This window comes from Plecotus auritus, assembly GCF_963455305.1.
Source record: "Plecotus auritus genome assembly, chromosome: 1".
Lineage (NCBI taxonomy): Eukaryota > Metazoa > Chordata > Mammalia > Chiroptera > Vespertilionidae > Plecotus > Plecotus auritus.
The window spans coordinates 12,652,587-12,670,099 of record NC_137770.1 but is presented as its reverse complement, the minus strand read 5'-3'; the positions used below and the strand labels follow the sequence as shown (position 1 = coordinate 12,670,099).

Here is a 17,513-nt window from a genome sequence, read left to right as displayed (position 1 = left end):
TTAGACTCAGCTTTGGAGGCTCAGTTTTACTCCTTATGTAATCAAGGGCTGGTACAGAACAGTGAATAAATGCGTGAATTCTTTTTGACTCATTGGCCCAAGAGTATTACAATAATTCGGTAGGAGAGGAGGAGAGGTTACAGAGCTAATCAGGAGGGCTCCTGGAGAGAGGGTAGACAGAATACATGCACTGTTAGCACTTCCTATGTCACCTTGAATGACTCAGCTTTTCTCTAACTCACTTCATTAGAACTGTTAACAAGTGAGAGTACAGACATTTGTCTTCTTCAACATTGTACCTTTTAAATTGGCATTTTGTTACTGAAAACCAAATAGCTTAGAAATTTTAACACTGAACATTTTAAAATTTATGTGTCAATTTGTATCTTGAGTTCCGACAAGAATCAGTGATAATCAGGGTGTATTATTTCACTGCAATTTTACGTCTATACTCAATCTAAAACTAATTTTCCAAGAAAAGGTAGTTGAACATTAACAGGTGACATACATATCCACTCATGAAACCATCACCACAATCAAGAAAACTAACATACAGTACTATACCCCAGTTTCCATGTGTCGCTTTGCCGTATATTCTTCCTTCTGATCCCTTTCTGCACGGGATTAGTTTGCAGCTTCTAACATGTTATATACATGAAATCATTTAGTGTGTGCTCTTTATGTTTGGCTTCTTTTATTCAGGATAATGAACCTGAAATTCATCTCTGTTGTATCAATAGATCATTTCTTTTTATTGCAAATAAAAATCTTAGCATCCTCCTTTTAAAGCTCCTTTGAAGCACATCGTCTGAAAATAATTTTCTGAAAAATATCTGAGGAAAAAATTGGCTACATGAATATTACTGTGATCTAAAGTAACAGAAAATTAAATGCTAGTTGTAAAGTTAACATCAATGTACACAACCAGACACTCTAATTATTTTGAAAGCTAGTGTACCTATTACTTGAAATGTGAAAGATTACTTCGACATTAAAAGGACCACATTCCAAATTGTTCAGTTTTTTTTATTTTCCTGATAACTTAAAAAATGTGACCATTCTGTAATTCAGTCACAGCATTCACTTCCAGGTTACCTCTTCATTGGGTTTCAGTTCTCTGTGTGGAAAGAAAAATGGAAGGAAAGGAAAAAGTATTAAATAAAACTTTTATGAGGAATAAAAGGGAAAGTCAGAACAATATAAATTCAATATTTTATACTCTATTAACCCATTTAAAAGGTTTTGTTGATCCAACATATTCTATTCTCTCATGATTTTAAACTTTACTATCTTTTCAATTATATTTTTCCAGATTAAACTGTAATTTCTTTGTCGTCATATAAAAGCTCAATGAGTTTATTTATTGTTTCTAGACCTTTTCCAGCTCATTTTATCTTTCTTGAAATCCTTGACTGTGAACCTCCTCTGCAGTGATTGTGACTGCTGCTCAGTTCTCGTCCTCTGAGCTTCCTCCTGCCCAGCTGCACATGCAGGGGCAGACTCCTATCTTGTTATCTCGAACTCCCTGCTGCCGGAGGCGCCGTTTCCAGACACAATGGAACCAGGCGGCGACCAGCTGCCATCTGATCACTCAACCACCAAGTCTAAAGCTCTCAGGCTGTGCTGCTGAGAACAGATCACCAAGCCACACAGCATCATTTATTTCTGCTATACCATGACTTAGGATGGTATATCATAATATACGTGAAAGCTATAAGATATACCATCTTACTTAAGATGTCTATAAAGTAGGCTTTGGGAGGCTGGTTTAATTCCAAGCAGTGTTCCCATATTAAAAAGTACCCTGAATTCAAAAAAAAGGGGGATTTTTAAAAAATCTGAAATAGTCTGATCATAAGCTGAAGACTTGTTTACATTCCAAATGTAATCATGCAGTTTTATGCAATCACTAGAGGCCCGGTGCACGAAATTCATGCACGGGGGGGGGGGGGTGTCCCTCAGCCCAGCCTGCACCCTCTCCAATCTGGGACATCCCTCTCACAATCCAGGACTGCTGGCTCCCAACTGCTCGCTTGCCTGCCTTCCTGATCACCCCTAAACCACTCCCCTGCCAGCCTGATTGATGCCTAACTGCTCCCCTGCCAGCCTGTTTGCCCCTAACTGCCCTCCCCTGCAGGCCTGTTTGCCCCTAACTGCCCTCCCCTGCAGGCCTGGTCCCCCCCCAACTGCTCTTCCCTGCAGGCCTGGGTCCCTCCCAACTGCCTTTCCCTGCAGGCCTGGTCACCCCCAACTTCCCTCCTCTGCCATCCGGGTCACCCCTAACTGCCCTTCCCTGGAGGCCTGGTTGCCCCAACTTCCCTCCTCTGCCAGCTTGGTCACCCTTAACTGCCCTCCGGTGGAGACCTGGTCCCTCCCAACTGCCCTCCTCTGCTGGCCATCTTGTGATGGCCATCTTGTGTCCACATGGGAGCAGGATCTTTGACCACATGGGGGCAGCCATCTTGTGTGTTGGAATGATGGTCAATCTGCATATTACTTTTATTAGATAGGATAGAGGCCTGGTGCACGGGTGGGGGCCAGCTGGATTGCCCTGAAGGGTGTCCCGGATCAGGGTGGGGGTTCCCTTGGGGCATGGGGTGGCCTGGGTGAGGGGCCTGTGGTGGTTTGCAGGCTGGCCACGCCCCCTGGCAACCCAAGCAGAGGCCCTGGTATCTGGGGTTTATTTATCTTCTACAATTGAAACTTTGTAGCCTGGAGCGGAGCCAAGCCTTCTGCTTGCTCCATGGCAGCAGCCATTTTTTGGGGGATTTATGTATCTTCTATAATTGAAACTTTGTAGCCTTAAGCAGAGGCCTTGGCCGGCCAGGGCTGCAGAAGCTTGGCTTCCTCCATAGCCGCGGGCCACCCTAGCCTCCCGCTCTTTCCAGCTCCGTGGCTGCCGCCATTTCTGTTTGGTTTTATGTATTTTCTATCACTGAAACTTTGTAGCCTTGAGTGGAGGCCTAGGCCGGCAAGGGCAGGCAGAAAGCTTGGCTTCCTCCATTGCCAGGGAAACCCATGCCTCCCTCTTGCTCTCTGTGGCAGTAGCCATCTTGGTTGGGTTTATTTGCATATTTACTCCTGATTGGCTTGTGGGTGTGGCTTGTGGGTGTAGCAGAGTGATGGTTAATTTGCATATTACTCTTTTATTAGATAGGAGGATTAAACAACAAACAAGACTACAAAATAATATCACTTAAATCTAAGTCCTTGGGGTGTGGGGATTACCCCTTCTGTTTATTTTTGTCATATATGATACTAAGAATACTTCCAAAAGCTGGCTAATTGTTGGTTTAAAAATGCCCAAACTAACCTTTTAAATAACAAACTCTTGTTCCGGAAGGCAGTTAGCTTTTCATCACTCTTTCTGTCTAGATAACATCCAACGACAAATCCCATAGGGACAAGTATATGTACCCAGTGGTCACGCACAAGCTGAATTAAACTCATCCTGAATGCTAAAAAAAAAAAATAAAAAATTTTTTTTCAGAAATATAACTGACTTTGAAATATCTTTTAAATTGCATCTGAAACAGGAGATAGTTCTGAATATAGGAAGAGATATTAAAAGCATAAGCCTCTTGCCCTAGTGCGTTTGGCTCAGTGGATAGACGATAGATAGAGTGTCGGCCTGCGGACTGAGGGGTCCTGGCTTCGATTCTGGTTAAGGGCACATACCTTGGTTGAAGGCTCCTCCCTGGCCCGGGCCCCAGTGAGGCTCATGCAGGAGGCAACCAATCGATGTTTTTCTTACATAGATGTTTCTCTCTGAGTTTCCCTCTCTCTTCCACTTTCTCTAAGAATCAATGGAAAAATATCCTCTGGTGAGAATTAAAAAAAAAAAAAAAAAAAAAAAAAAGCATAAGCCTCTTTAAAATTGCTTGGCATCAGAATGTAGTATACTACTTAAAATCTACTTGATAAAGATTATATAATGACAGTGATTAGCATAGAAATTGTAATTTCCCTATTTTCATCTGTGATCTGACAATATAATGCAGAGAAATGGAGAGTATAAATTCTACCTGCAAAAGCCTGGCCAGTGTTGCTCAGTGGTTGAGCATCAACCCATAACCCAGGAGTCGCTGTTCACTTCCTGGTCAGGGAGCATATCGTCAGCATAACTATTATATACTGTTTGTATTTCACCTCCAGCAAAAAAGTGCTTGGGGACTCTCAGCCCATGACCACCTGTGGGCTATCAGCCACTTACTACTGGCATTCTTCCAACATGGCCAGAAGCTACTTTTGTCTGGCTCTACTCTGAGCAGATGTGACTGTACAAGCCCTGAGGTTCCTGCTGAATACAGGTCTTATGAGAGTCCAGGTAAAGACAGTGGGACTGGTAGATAAGAGAATTCTGTACATTTAAAACCCACAGAGTTGGATTCAACCACCTCAAAGGAAACCTGATTCCATCCCTAAGAAGTAAATGGCAAATCTTAGTCCCAGAAGTATTTCATATTACAATTGTAAGATCTACAATTTAATAGGCTTTAGGAGCAGTAGCACAGAACATACTTTTCCTGTGTATTTCACTGCGAGTGGGCAACCAGGGAAGACAAAGATTAAGGACTTAAAACGGAGCTAGGATGATTTCTTGGAGAATGGACAGGCGAGGGAGCATAGACAGGCTTTCCAGCTCTTGGTCATGGACCCAAGACCATAAGGGACTTATAAGGGAGAGGGAGGGCCTGGAACAGGCTCCAGTGAGACAAGCCTGGGTTTGGATGAAGAGGGACATCTCATGGGTGCCCATGACGGCACTGGACATACTGGGGTGGAAAAAGTAAGTTTACAGTTGTGAGTGCGAAACAAAGTCTGTTCTTGCATTATTATTTTTTTTAATTACTGCATTATTTTCAGTAATATATACTGAAATATACTGCATTATGAACAACTGTAAACCTACTTTTGCACACCCTGTATTAGTGTCTTCTTTATATGAAAACTCTTAAGAAAAATGTCGCTCTTGCTTCAGAAGTGGGAGTAGCTGTGGTATCCCTGGGAAAAACAACAAGAAACAAAACGAGTTGGTTTTTTTCTTATGGACTCAAGGAATCATATAACACAGTGGTCGGCAAACCGTGGCTTGCGAGCCACATGCGGCTTGCGAGCCGCCGTTTGCCGCTCTGTTGACTAGTGAGTTTGCCGACCACTGATATAACAGATCAAGCTGACTTAGCAGTCTCTGTAAGGCACTATTCTTAATGCTTTCCCTAATCACAACTCAAGTAATCCTCACAGTACTATACAAGTTTTCATTAATAAAGGTCCCCAATGCAGTCGACATATTTTCTTTTCAGATAAGGAAATCCAGGGTTAATTGATTTGTCAAAGGTCACAGATACAGCAAATGGCAGAGCTGGGATTATTGGGCAGTCTGAGCCAAGCTCTTACAGTAAGCACAGAGGTAAATATTTATATTAATATAATTCTTCACTTCATCTTATTTTCCCTAGTACATATTATTTTGTCTTCAACCCAATTTTTCTCGCTTAACTTCTAAAAAAACTATCTGGTGTGATTTTTGCATGTTACTCCGAATTCACGTTGGAAAAATAAAGATGGATATACGTATGTATACAGACACACACACACACACACACACACACACACATTTCTACTTTCTAACTGTTCCCCACAGCATTTTATATGTATTGATCAAAAAGTGTCGACTTAGCCAAAAGAGCGCTGGATGCATGGAGAAACTGAACTCCTTGAGGTCACCTGTCTTTTTTTTTCTTATATATATTTTATTGATTTTTTACAGAGAGGAAGGGAGAGGGATAGAGAGTTAGAAACATAGATGAGCCGCCTCCTGCACACCCCCTACTGGGGATGTGCCCGCAACCAAGGTACATGCCCTTGACCGGAATCGAACCTGGGACCCTTTGGTCCGCAGGCAGACGCTCTATTCACTGAGTCAAACCGGTTAGGGCCACCTTTTTTTTATATATATATATATTTTATTGATTTTTTACAGAGAGGAAGAGAGAGGGACAGAGAGTTAGAAACATCGATGAGAGAGAAACATCGATCAACTGCCTCCTGCACACCTCCTACTGGGGATGTGCCCGCAACCAAGGTACATGCCCTTGACCGGAATCGAACCTGGGACCCTTCAGTCCGCAGGCCGACGCTCTATCCACTGAGCCAAACCGGTTAGGGCCACCTGTCTTAATGACACATACGCCCAAGAAACTAAGCACAAAGTAAACATTACATTTTTATAAAAAGTGCACGTTTTGTGGAATGGTCGGCTCAAGAGGGTTTGAGATTTACAAGAGAGAGCGGGGTTGGCTTCCAATGGCGAGTAACGAGGAAGGCAGACGCTGGACCGGGGACGAATGAGAGGCTCCCTCCATGCTGCAGCCCAGCACTGTGTCCCCGCCGCTTTCCTCTCGGGTCGGCCAGGGCGGACCCCGCGTGATCAACAACACGTGTCTCAGTTATGGCAGCCTCCGAGTACCCTTTCTAACAGCCACGAGACGGCAGGAATGGGCCCAGCCGTCCACCAGAGGAAACCCCCACCGCCCTTTCCTTATCTCATCCCCTCTGATCTGAATGAAGCCTGGAGAGGCCAGGCCGCTCCAGCCCCGGGGAGACCCCTACTACAACCCGCCCCCCCTCCATCGTCGAGGGCTTTCCTAGGGGCGCTCCCTGGTTGCGTGCACAACAGAAGCCCGCGGCGTCAACCCCAGACCCACCTGCGGCCTCGGTGCCAGCCCGACCCCAAGACCAAGGGCAGTCGCGAGTCCAGCCTCCAACGCTGGCGGAAGCCGCTGCCTTGAGACACGCCATTCGCAGCGCCCGCTCCAAGATGGGGGGGGAACCGCGATATCATACCTCTTTTTCCTTTCAATACTCAACTCTTCTCATATTTATGTTAGCTTTAACATATTAAAAATTATTTCAAAAGTAAAACTTAGGTCTCAGGTGATGAGATTTGGTGTAAGGGCCGTCTCCTTCCTACATTTCGTCCCCACCCCTCCCCGGAAGGTGGTATCGCCCTGGGTCTCCCCCCGCCTACGCGGTCTGACTCCAATTTCAAGATGGCGGCCGCCATGGCGGAGCTTTTTCGGCCTGGTCGTTACGGCTGCTGCTGAGCGGGAGTCAGCTTTCCTCGCTCTCGAACCTGGATTCAACTAGGGGTTGGGAAGGGCAGTGGACGGCGCTGGGGGGAGGACGGACGAGGCAAGTGCGGGCGAGGAAAGGAGTGAGCCTCTGGATGGGGGAGGGGGCGTCCTCGGCTGCGGAGGGTCTGCTCCCACCCAGTCTCCGCCGGGACGGGCTCCGGGGGTTTCGGATGCGACTGTCCGGCTCGATCTTGTCCGAAGTGCTCAGCGAGGGAAAGAGAAGTGACGTCTCCGGGGGTCTGAAGCTCCCGGGCTTTGGTGGCCGTCCGTTCGATTCCCTCCTTCTCTCCCCCTCCCTCCCTCCCTCCCTCTGGCTGCTTCCCTGCGCCTTGCAGCTCGCGGTGCTGGAGGAGTTAATCCGACGCCAGCTTTGGCTCCTGAGCCTCGTTGGCTGCCGTGTTCTCAGCCTCCCCCTCAGGGTTTCCCCGTCGTCTCGGATTGAGAGACCAGGAGGCTACTAAGCACTGGGAATAAAGTAGGCATCCTTTTTGGTTAAAATTTGTTTCGACCCTCCGTGTCTCCCGCTCCCCAGCCACCTTCCATCTATTTTACAGGCTCCTAAGCAAACAGGAGATCAGACTAGCCATACCCCTGGCAAGTCTGAGCTCCTGTGACCTGGCGGACCTGAGTTATAAATTGCCCATCTCCTAATTTTTTAAAAAATCCACACCCCCGCTGATCCTGTTAGGAAATCACTGCTTTTCTGGAAGTGACCCGGAAGAGACTCCGCATTCAGCTCAGGGGCCAACCAGGACCCATTCCTTTCCCCTTGCATTTTGCAGAATTCCCCTTAGCTGTCATCGACGTGCAGGGTCATTATTGAGAGAGAGAGAGCAAGGAACTGTGATAATAGCAATGAAACACTGTCCAGAAGGCGTTTATGATGTGGTTAGCGTTCATTCGTAGCCTCTGCACATTTATGTTGCTTTGAGTGCTGCGCTTGGTATTGGCGATACACAGGTGACCACCTTTACTCTTGGTGCATTCAGTATCTATTCAACAAATATATTTTTGTCCCCACTTCGTGCTAGGTGAAAATAAAGAACTGCCTGAGGACACCAAAAAAGCTTTATTAAGGAGTAAATACTTGAGCTGGGTCATGAAGGGTCCAAAGGAATTTACTAGATTCAAGAGAAGGTCATTCCTGCATGGAGGACTGGAATGCAAAGATTTGAGGTTTTATTCAATAGTTAGGAAGCCACGGAATGCTTTGCACAAGGAAGGGCCATGAGTATATCTGTTTTTTAAAAGATGGCAGCTGTGTATGGAGGGTCAACTTGGAACAGGAGAACTAGATGAGAGGAAATTGCCATCATTCAGGTAAGGTAATGCGTGCCTCAATTGGGGTAGGAGCGTTAAAGGATGTCAAAGAGACATTTCTGAAATGTCAAATAGGATTCAACTGATGGCAGCCAATTTGGTGGTAAGAGGGTGACTCCAGAGTTTTTAGTCCGGGAGGCTAAATGGTTGGTGATGCCATTAAAATCAAGCCTAAGACATGTTCATTAAAATAGAGTGGTGCCAGCCTGCACTTTAGCAGTGGCGGAACACAATGCTCTGCATTCGGAAGTGTTGATTTGAGAGTCTAGACCTGTGCTATTACAGTAACCAGGAGCTCCATCTTGAAATTGTAAGCAGATCAAATCCAGATGTGTTGTAAATATGAAATACACACTGGATTTCAAAGACTTAATACAAAAAAAGGTAAAATATCTCAGTAATTTAGTAATTATTACATGTTGAAATATTATATATATATTGGATTAAATAAAAGTATAATAAAGTTAATTTCAACTGTAAAACTTGAGTGTGGCTGAAAAAACTTGAAATTACATTTGTGGCTTGCATTATATTTTTGTTGGGCTAACCTGTGGTAGTCTAGACTAATGACAGAGGGAGGACTTAGTATGGAAGTGGAATTTGAGCTGGGTCTTGAGATGGTGAGCAGTGATGTCAGGGCAGCCTGCTGGTGCCCTCCATTGCCAGTGAAGGCATTCATAGGTTTCTGTGTTGTTTTTTTCTTCAAGCAGTAGGAAGCCTTCCTAGATTTCTGAGCAGGGGATAATGTGTGCAGGGGTGTTTCTGAAGATTAAATCAGGCTGGAATGTTTAAGTTGAGATAAGGGCAGAAAGACTGGAGACCAGGAAACAGAAACCTTGCGTTAAGGTACTGACAGTAGGAATAGAAAGAATGACTTATGTGCAAGGCATTCTGAGGGAAAACTAACCAGGAGTTGGTAACAGACTGTTCAGAAAGAAGTAAAAAAGGAATCAAACATGTAGAGTTACGAGCATTGGTTACTTAGATAATAATTGATGAATTCATGTCTTAGACTTATGAAAGTACCAGAGGCCCAGTGCACAAATTCATGCACGGGTGGGGTCCCTCGGCCTGGCTGGCGATTGGGGCTGATCGGGGCCTGGCGGCCGGGGGCAGGGACTGTAGGAGGTTGGCTATGGGAGCGCACTGACCACCAGAGGGCAGCTCCTGCATTGAGCATCTGCCCCCTGGTGGTCAGTGCGCGTCATAGTGACTGGTCTTTTGGTCGACTGGTCTTAACAGGTCACTTAGGCTTTTATGTATATAGATTTTGGGGGCTACAGAAATTTAGCCTCAAAAAAGAACCAATGAAGTTGAAAGGATGAAGTAGCTTGCTAAATACTTCCTCTTTTTATCTCTCAACTTTCTGTACCTTCTTATCAATCATATACATTAGCCAACATCCCTAAAATACAGTTACCTGGGTCATGTCATCTTCCTACTTGACAATGGATCTTAAAATGTTTCTCTGTTGCTTAGAACTAGGTCCAAAGTTCCCAAGGCCTTTCCCTATCTGGCCCTTTCCTATTCCGATGTTGGGCTAATTTCTTCACTGGTAGCCTGTAATATTTTTGTTTTGTGCCTTTGATCATGTTATTGTTTTTTATACCTTTTCTCTTTGTCTCTTTCTACCCAGGTTCTACCAATCCTTAATGAATAACTTAAGATTCCATCTTTTTTAGGATTTTCAATAACATAAGCTAATATCAATTTAAAAAATCTTATTTCCTAAACTGCATATTTCAGCCCCTAATTATAACCAATTTGGTATATTATTACTTTTGTTTTTTATTATGTCTTTTATTATCTTATCTCTGTGTGTTTTATGTCAGCTTAAACTCCCTAAAATTATGACAGGTTTCTTTTTTTAAATTCATTTTCCAGAGGGAGGGAGGAAGGGAGAGAGAGAAACATTGATGCGAGAGAGGCATATTGATTGGTTGCCTTCTGTCCCATGCCCCGACTGGGATAGAACCTGTAACCTTCTGGTGCCACACCAGCCAGGCATGATAAATTGCTTTTTTTAAAAAAAGGTCATATATCATACTGTTTGTTGCTGCTCACAGTGTTTATCGTAGGGGAAGACATAGAAATTAAACATCATAATTAAAACTGAAGTAAGTCATTGTGCCACATTCATTGGTCTCTTATTTCTTTATATTTTAGATTTGTAAAGAGCTCTTACTTTGAATTCATGGTGTTTCATCGTATATAGGACTGAGATATCAGTAAGTAATGAATGTCTAATAAAGATATAGCTTTATTATATTCTGAGAAGTTGTAATAAAAATACTTTTCATGTGGTGAAATCAGGGTCTGTGTGCAAAACGTTTTAACATGAACTCATTCAATTCTATTTGTAAGGTACTTTGTGTTTTCACTTCATGATGTAAGTAAAGTGGGAGGTAAGGTGGATTTGAGATGAAAAGAGTTTCTCTTAGGCCGTTAATAAATCGTAGTGTGTGTGTTACCTGCCATTGGCTCCAGCTCCTGGTGACTCTATAAAGGAGGATGTCCACAATGTTCTGCTCAGCTCCTGCAGACTCACACCTATGGCTTCTTCTATGGGGTCAGTCCATCTCATTTGGTTTTCCTCTTTTCCTGCTGCTTTCTATTTCTCCCAGTATATTGCCATTTTCAAAGAGCCCTGCCTTCTCATGATGAATGTGAAATAGGACAGCCTTAGTTTTGTCATTTTTTTTTTTTTGGCCTCCAGTGATGTTTCAGGCTTAATTTGTTCTAGAGCCTACTTGTTCAGATGAATAAGTTTTTTCCTATTAGCTTCTTCACTATTCAACTTTCACATCTATACATAGCAATTGGGAATATGAGGGTATGGATGACCTTAGCCTTGGTCTCAAATAACACACCTTTACTCTTGGTGATTTTTGTTTTTTAATATATTTTTATTTATTTTAGAGAGGGAGAGAGAGATAGAAACATCAATGATGAGAGAGACTCATTGAATGGCTGCCTCCTGCACATCCCACACTGGAGATCAAGCCCGCAACCCAGGCATGTGCCCTGACCGGGAATCGAACGGTGACCTAGTTCATAGGTCGACACTCAACCACTGAGACACGCCAGCTGGGCAAGGCTAATTTATTTTATTTTTTAATTTATTTTTGTTTTTTCAGGAAAAGAGAGAGAGATTAATTTGTTGTTTCTCTTATTTATGCATTCATTGGTTGTTTCTTGTATGTGCCCTGACTGGAGATAAAACTCGCAACCTTGGAGTATCTGGAAGACACTCTGACCATCTGAGCTACCTGGTCAAAGCTAAGGCTAATTTATTTTAAGGAGCTAAAATCTGGAATGTTTCTGTGGAGCTCTGTTCTGCTAGTGAATTTTTTTTTTTTAATATATTTTATTGATATTTTACAGAGAGGAAGGGAGAGGGATAGAGAGTTAGAAACATTGATGAGAGAGAAACATCGATCAGCTGCCTCCTGCACACCTCCTACTAGGGATGTGCCCGCAACCAAGGTACGTGCCCTTGACCGGAATCGAACCTGGGACCTTTCAGTCCGCAGGCTGACGCTCTATCCACTGAGCCAAACCGGTTTCGGCGACTAGTGAATATTTTTATAACATTTGTTTAATAGTTCACAATTTTAGTTTTAGGTCCTAAATCTCAATAGATGTGTTCATGTTATATTTTCTTGAAATATGTGTAGTAGGTGTCCCAACATAAATTCTACTCTCTTTATGTATATATTAATATTTATGTTTTATAGACTGGGATATGTGGGTAAGGAAAGGTTAATTAACTTGCCCAGAACCACGTAGGAGCAGATTCAAATTTGAGTCTGTCTGATTCCCAAGTCCACTGCTTTTCATTAAACCACACTGGGGAGCCATTGCAACACTCATTGTAAACAATAGTGTGTAAGATGTTTGTGCTTTTAAACTTAGCAGTGATGGAAAGGGGTCTTTAAAATGTTTGCTTTTCATGTTTATGGAATTTCTGCCCACTTAGAAATTATATATAATTTTAATTTGTCTAGTGTGTATATTAGGCTGTACTTTTATGTTTAATTATATATATTTTTTTCTTTTGAAAGAACCGTTTGGACTGTTGTTATTGGACCAAAAAGAATGACGTCTATTATCAAATTAACTACCCTCTCTGGGGTTCAAGAAGAATCTGCTCTTTGTTATCTTCTCCAAGTCGATGAATTTAGATTTTTATTGGACTGTGGCTGGGATGAGCACTTTTCTATGGATATTATCGATTCCCTGAGGAAGTAAGTTAACTTTTAATATTTCTAGACTTCTAGTACATCAACTTTTCTACATTGTAATACTATTTTCATGTTAAATAGTGTTTGCTTTTTTGCTCTAATATAGTTTATAGTAAAAGACTTAGTTTTACTTCTGCCAAACGGCCAAAGAATGACTATCCTATATAATAAAAGCCTAACATGCTAAGTGTCCGGTCATCCAGTCGAATTTCGTGCACCAGGCCTCTAGTTTTCACTTATAAAGTTTGATTGACTAATAGGCTATGTTATTTGAAATTCAGCATACTCTTAAGTTAATCGTTACTTGGCTAATGGATCTGAATAAACATTTTGCACCCAAATTTTAGAAAAGAGTAAGTTTATAAGAATTTGAAGAGAGCAAAAACCCTCCATGTGAAAGTTCTGCAGTCAGATCGCATGAGCTTGCTTTTTGATCTTTTGGTGCTAGACATTGAGAATTGTTGCTCAGAATAGTGACTGTGAGATACAAAACAATAGTAACCCATTGGAGAAAAACTCAGTAATGTTTGCCGTATTGTACTAGTTAGGGAAGGAAAGAAGACTTAAAACATTTACAAACCTTAGAACTTTTAGCAAAACATTTTTTTCTTTTGTCAATGAGAACATATGCTTCCTTGATTAAGTAAAGTGTTACTATAATGAATATGCTATCAATTGCCATGATAAATAGCTGGGCCAAAAATCCATAATATATATGTGGCTGTTTAAATATTTCCTCCTTCATTTCTGAAATTCTAAGCTGAGTTCTTGAACTTAAATTAATGGTATATAAGGTAGACATTTGAAATCAGCTTACATGTGGTATCTGTTTCTTTTCTCTTTGAAATGTATCTATGCACTAAATACTTAGTGTTACTTACAGCATGATTTTGATATCTATACAGGACAGGGGTGGTCAGAATTAAAATTTGTAGGCATCATACTTTTAGCTCTTTTAACTCCAGCATAGTCTTCAATTCAGAATACTGAGAGGAATCAGAATTAGTGAATTAGTTTTGAGTGTCCTGCCCTCATCTTTAAAACATGACTAGGGAAATGGTAATTTTGGTGGTGTTCTCCCAGGCACGTTCACCAGATTGATGCGGTGCTGTTGTCTCACCCCGATCCTCTCCACCTCGGAGCCCTCCCATATGCTGTCGGGAAGTTGGGTCTGAACTGCGCTATCTATGCGACCATTCCTGTTTATAAAATGGGACAGATGTTCATGTATGATCTTTACCAGGTAATATAAGCAGTTAAAAAAAAATTTAACGGTTCTGCAGTGATTATTTTTAACCTTTTATTTGTATTGTATTATTCTTTTAGTCTCGACATAATACAGAAGATTTCACTCTGTTCACGTTAGATGACGTGGATGCAGCCTTTGATAAAATACAGCAGTTGAAATTCTCTCAGATTGTGAATTTGAAAGGTAAAAAATATTTCCATCAATAAAATAATTGAACTAACAGGATTTAACTTACTGAAAAAATGCAAGGGGAATTTGTAGTAAAAGTTGCAGGCACTGTGGTCTGAGGAATAAAAAATTAGCATTTTTTAATAAGAACTCTGAACCTCCCCTGAGTCATTTGGACTGGAAAATATTCCAGATGAAATACTAACAAAATGTGAACAACTCTGGCCTTTTTGTTGTTAATCCTCACCCGCGGATTTTTTTCCTGTTGATTTTTTTTAGAGATAGTAGGAGAGAGGGAGGGGGAGAAAGAGAGAGAGAAACATTGATGTGGGAGAGACACATCGATTTGTTGCATCCCAGGCATGCTCCAACTGGAACCTGCAATCTGCAACCCAGATAAGTGCCATTGACCAGAAATCGAACCTGTGGCCCTGTGGTGTGGGAGTGGACACTCTAACCACTGAGCAACACTGGCTAGGGCAACAACAAAGGCCTTTTCACCTTTAACTTGGGAAAGACTTATTTAGTGTCTACTGTGTGTAATGCACAGAGGTAACGTGGGCAGATCCTCCTCCTGGGAGCTCACAGGTCGAGGAGAATAAGCAGCTCAGACAACTGGCTGTAGTGACTGAAGGCAGTGGAATGCGATGGCAGCATAAAGGACAAAAATGACTAGAATCAAGCATTAAAAAGTTTATTCTCTCATTAAGTCAGGAAGTTACATAGTAAGTTTATATTTACTACCTACAGAGATAATTTTATTAAAGATTTTCAGATATGAACCCTGGCATTGCAAAAATGGTGCAACAGAGGAATCTGAAGATTTAGCCAGGAAGTAACAATGGTCTCAACAGTTGTGCGTGTACTGAATTTTTCTCTAGGATAAATTCTTTAATGAGGTTGGAATGGTCAGTTTAGAGGTTAGCAAAAATGTAAATACTTAATAATTGTGTGTACAATATAAGTAATAAAATTTATTAGTTCGTATTAAGTAATTTACTAGTAATAGTAACTTTAAGTCCAGTCTCTAGCCTTTTATTCATAAGCACAAATATGTCTGTAAGAATCCTATATAATAAAAGGCTAATATGCAAATGACCGAATGGTGGAATGACCAGTCACTATGATGCTCACTGACCACCAGGGGGCAGACACTCAATGCAGGAGCTGCCCCCTCATGGTCATTGCGCTCCCACAGGGGAGCACCTCTCAGCCAGAAGCCGGGCTCATGGCTGGCGAGCACAGCGGCAGTGGTGGGAGCCTCTCCCGCCTCCGTGGCAATGCTAAGGATGTCCGACTGATGGCTTAGTGGGCCTAAACTGTCAGTCATACATTCCCCCAGGGCTCCTGGACTGCGAGAAGGTGCAGGTCTGGCTGAGTGGACCCCCCCCCCCCAAGTGCATGAATTTCGTGCACCGGGCCTCTAGTACTTAATAAAGAATAAAGTGACAAGAGCATTTGCTTCCAAGAGGGAATGGAGTAGCCAGGGGACAGGAGAGTGAGACTTGCATTTCACTGTCTGCCTTTTTACTTTTGAATTTTGTATCACTGTCTATATTACCTGTTAAAAAATAGCTTACAAATAAATAACCTTTCTGTAGGGATGTAAAAGAAATCTGAGTGTTGTCATTATCTCGTTGATCTCCAGGTAAAGGACATGGCTTGTCTATCACACCTCTGCCGGCTGGTCATATGATAGGTGGGACCATATGGAAAATAGTCAAAGATGGAGAAGAAGAAATTGTTTATGCAGTTGACTTCAACCACAAGAGGGAGATGTAGGTATATCAAGAGAAAAGCTAATGGAAATACAATTGGTTATTATTTTATACTTTGGAGGGAAAATTAGAAAACAGTTCTTTTTTCAACTGGAAATCTAAAGCTATTTAAATGCACCAATTAGTGAATATTGTCAAAATTACTTAATTATTTGCATTGTAAGAGAAAACTATGATACTAAGAGATAAAAAATATATTTGAAATTTACATGTTAGTTTCCACTCTATGAAACAGATTTCTCCTGGAGATGCTGCATAGGAGATAAATTTTTGTACATTAAACTACTTTATATGAACTTGACCTGTCTTTTTTTTTGTAGAGTTAGTAATTACCATCTAATATAGTTATATTTAAAGTCAGATTCCCTTTAAAAGGAGACACAGCAGTTTAATTTTAAATACTTCATTTTGTATTCATAGCATATTATATCAATTACTAGAGGCCCGAAGCACGAAAATCGTGCAAGAGTAGGCCTTTCTTCCCCTGGCTGCCGGCACCGACTTCCCTCTGGCACCCGGGACCTGGGTTTTATTCTGGCGGCTGGCCGGCAGGCACCCAGGACCCAGGCTTCCCTTGCAGCCCCAGCTTCGTCTCGAAGGTCGCCTGGAAGGACGTCCAGTCTAATTAGCATATTATGCTTTTAATATTATAGATGTCTGAGTGCTGGTACTCTGGAAGATCTTGGTTTTTCCTTTTTTTTTTTTTTTTTAAATTTACCAGGTTTTCTTTTTTTTTTTTTAAATATATTTTATTGATTTTTTACAAAGAGGAAGGGAGAGGGATAGAGAGTTAGAAACATCGAAGAGAGAGAAACATCGATCAGCTGCCTCCTGCACACCTCCTACTGGGGATGTGCCCGCAACCAAGGTACATGCCCTGGACCGGAATCGAACCTGGGACCTTTCAGTCCACAGGCTGACGCTCTATCCACTGAGCCAAACCGGTTAGTGCTCAGGTTTTCTTATCAGTGAGCATATGTGTATACTTTTATAGTCAGAGGAGGAAAAAGGCCTTGTAAAAGACGTTGCTTATTTTCAGGTAAGATAAGCTGTTGTTTATTTGAAATGATATAAATATTTCTCTTCTTCAAATTTATTATAGCCACTTAAACGGATGTTCCCTGGAAATGCTAAGCAGACCCTCCCTACTTATCACAGATTCATTTAATGCTACATATGTGCAGCCGAGGAGAAAACAGAGAGATGAGCAACTTCTGAGTATGTATTACATAAGGTCCCTTATAAAGAGCCATGGAAGTGCTTGGTAGAGTGAATTGCTGCTTGTTCTGTTCTGGTTATCACTTTTCTTGTCATAAGAGATTGTCTAACTCTAGTTATTTAAAAATAGTATATGACCATATCAATATTTTGTACAAAAAGATGCTTTCATTGGTTTGAATATAATTTTTGTGGAATAGGTATAAAGATTGGCTTCTCCCTGCCATTCACCATATAGCTAGCTCTCCCTGGCACTCACAGGTATATGTCTAGGGAATACCAAAATATAAAGATCTTATATAAATCAATAAGAACACAACAGTACTTTGCTACAGAATTAAAGATAACTTTATCCATGTTTTCACTATAAAAACTATGATTTATAAATAAGCCATTA

The 17,513-nt window shown here is 41.8% G+C and overlaps 2 protein-coding genes across 4 annotated transcripts in view; one reads left to right on the top strand and one right to left on the bottom strand.

Annotated features, from left to right (window-relative positions):
- Positions 1 to 1,010: 1,010 nt before the first annotated feature.
- Positions 1,011 to 6,826, bottom strand: NDUFB1 (NADH:ubiquinone oxidoreductase subunit B1). The gene is made up of 3 exons (XM_080661501.1): positions 6,711 to 6,826; positions 3,314 to 3,458; positions 1,011 to 1,117 (listed from the first exon to the last, which is right to left on the bottom strand). Exons 1-3 carry the CDS (start codon positions 6,802 to 6,804, stop codon positions 1,081 to 1,083), a joined length of 276 nt encoding a protein of 91 aa, XP_080517627.1. The 5' UTR covers positions 6,805 to 6,826; the 3' UTR covers positions 1,011 to 1,080.
- Positions 6,827 to 7,031: 205 nt separating this feature from the next.
- The window catches only part of CPSF2 (cleavage and polyadenylation specific factor 2), a 28,268-nt gene continuing 17,786 nt past the window's right edge, over positions 7,032 to 17,513 (top strand). Inside the window, exons 1-8 of one of the 3 annotated variants that reach the window (XM_080661469.1) lie at positions 7,036 to 7,197; positions 10,626 to 10,687; positions 10,947 to 11,028; positions 12,524 to 12,706; positions 13,787 to 13,946; positions 14,030 to 14,135; positions 15,769 to 15,898; positions 17,001 to 17,116. In XM_080661469.1, coding sequence (XP_080517595.1) covers positions 11,012 to 11,028; positions 12,524 to 12,706; positions 13,787 to 13,946; positions 14,030 to 14,135; positions 15,769 to 15,898; positions 17,001 to 17,116 — 712 coding nt within the window. In that variant the 5' untranslated portion in view covers positions 7,036 to 7,197; positions 10,626 to 10,687; positions 10,947 to 11,011. Of the gene's footprint in view, positions 7,198 to 10,625; positions 10,688 to 10,927; positions 11,029 to 12,523; positions 12,707 to 13,786; positions 13,947 to 14,029; positions 14,136 to 15,768; positions 15,899 to 17,000; positions 17,117 to 17,513 lie in introns of those variants that run through there. The other 2 variants (XM_080661471.1, XM_080661470.1) reach the window with 2 other exon arrangements.

Bases quoted from the DNA above. Each gene is read 5' to 3' on its own strand.
- NDUFB1 (XM_080661501.1), bottom strand. From the start codon at position 6,804: ATGGCGTGTCTCAAGGCAGCGGCTTCCGCCAGCGTTGGAGGCTGGACT. The intron at 3,459-6,710 runs GTGGGTCTGGGG...TTTTTTTTTTAG, and splicing joins GGCTGGCACCGAGGCCGCAG to CATTCAGGATGAGTTTAATT. The intron at 1,118-3,313 runs GTTAGTTTGGGC...CTTTCCACACAG, and splicing joins AAGAGTTTGTTATTTAAAAG to AGAACTGAAACCCAATGAAG.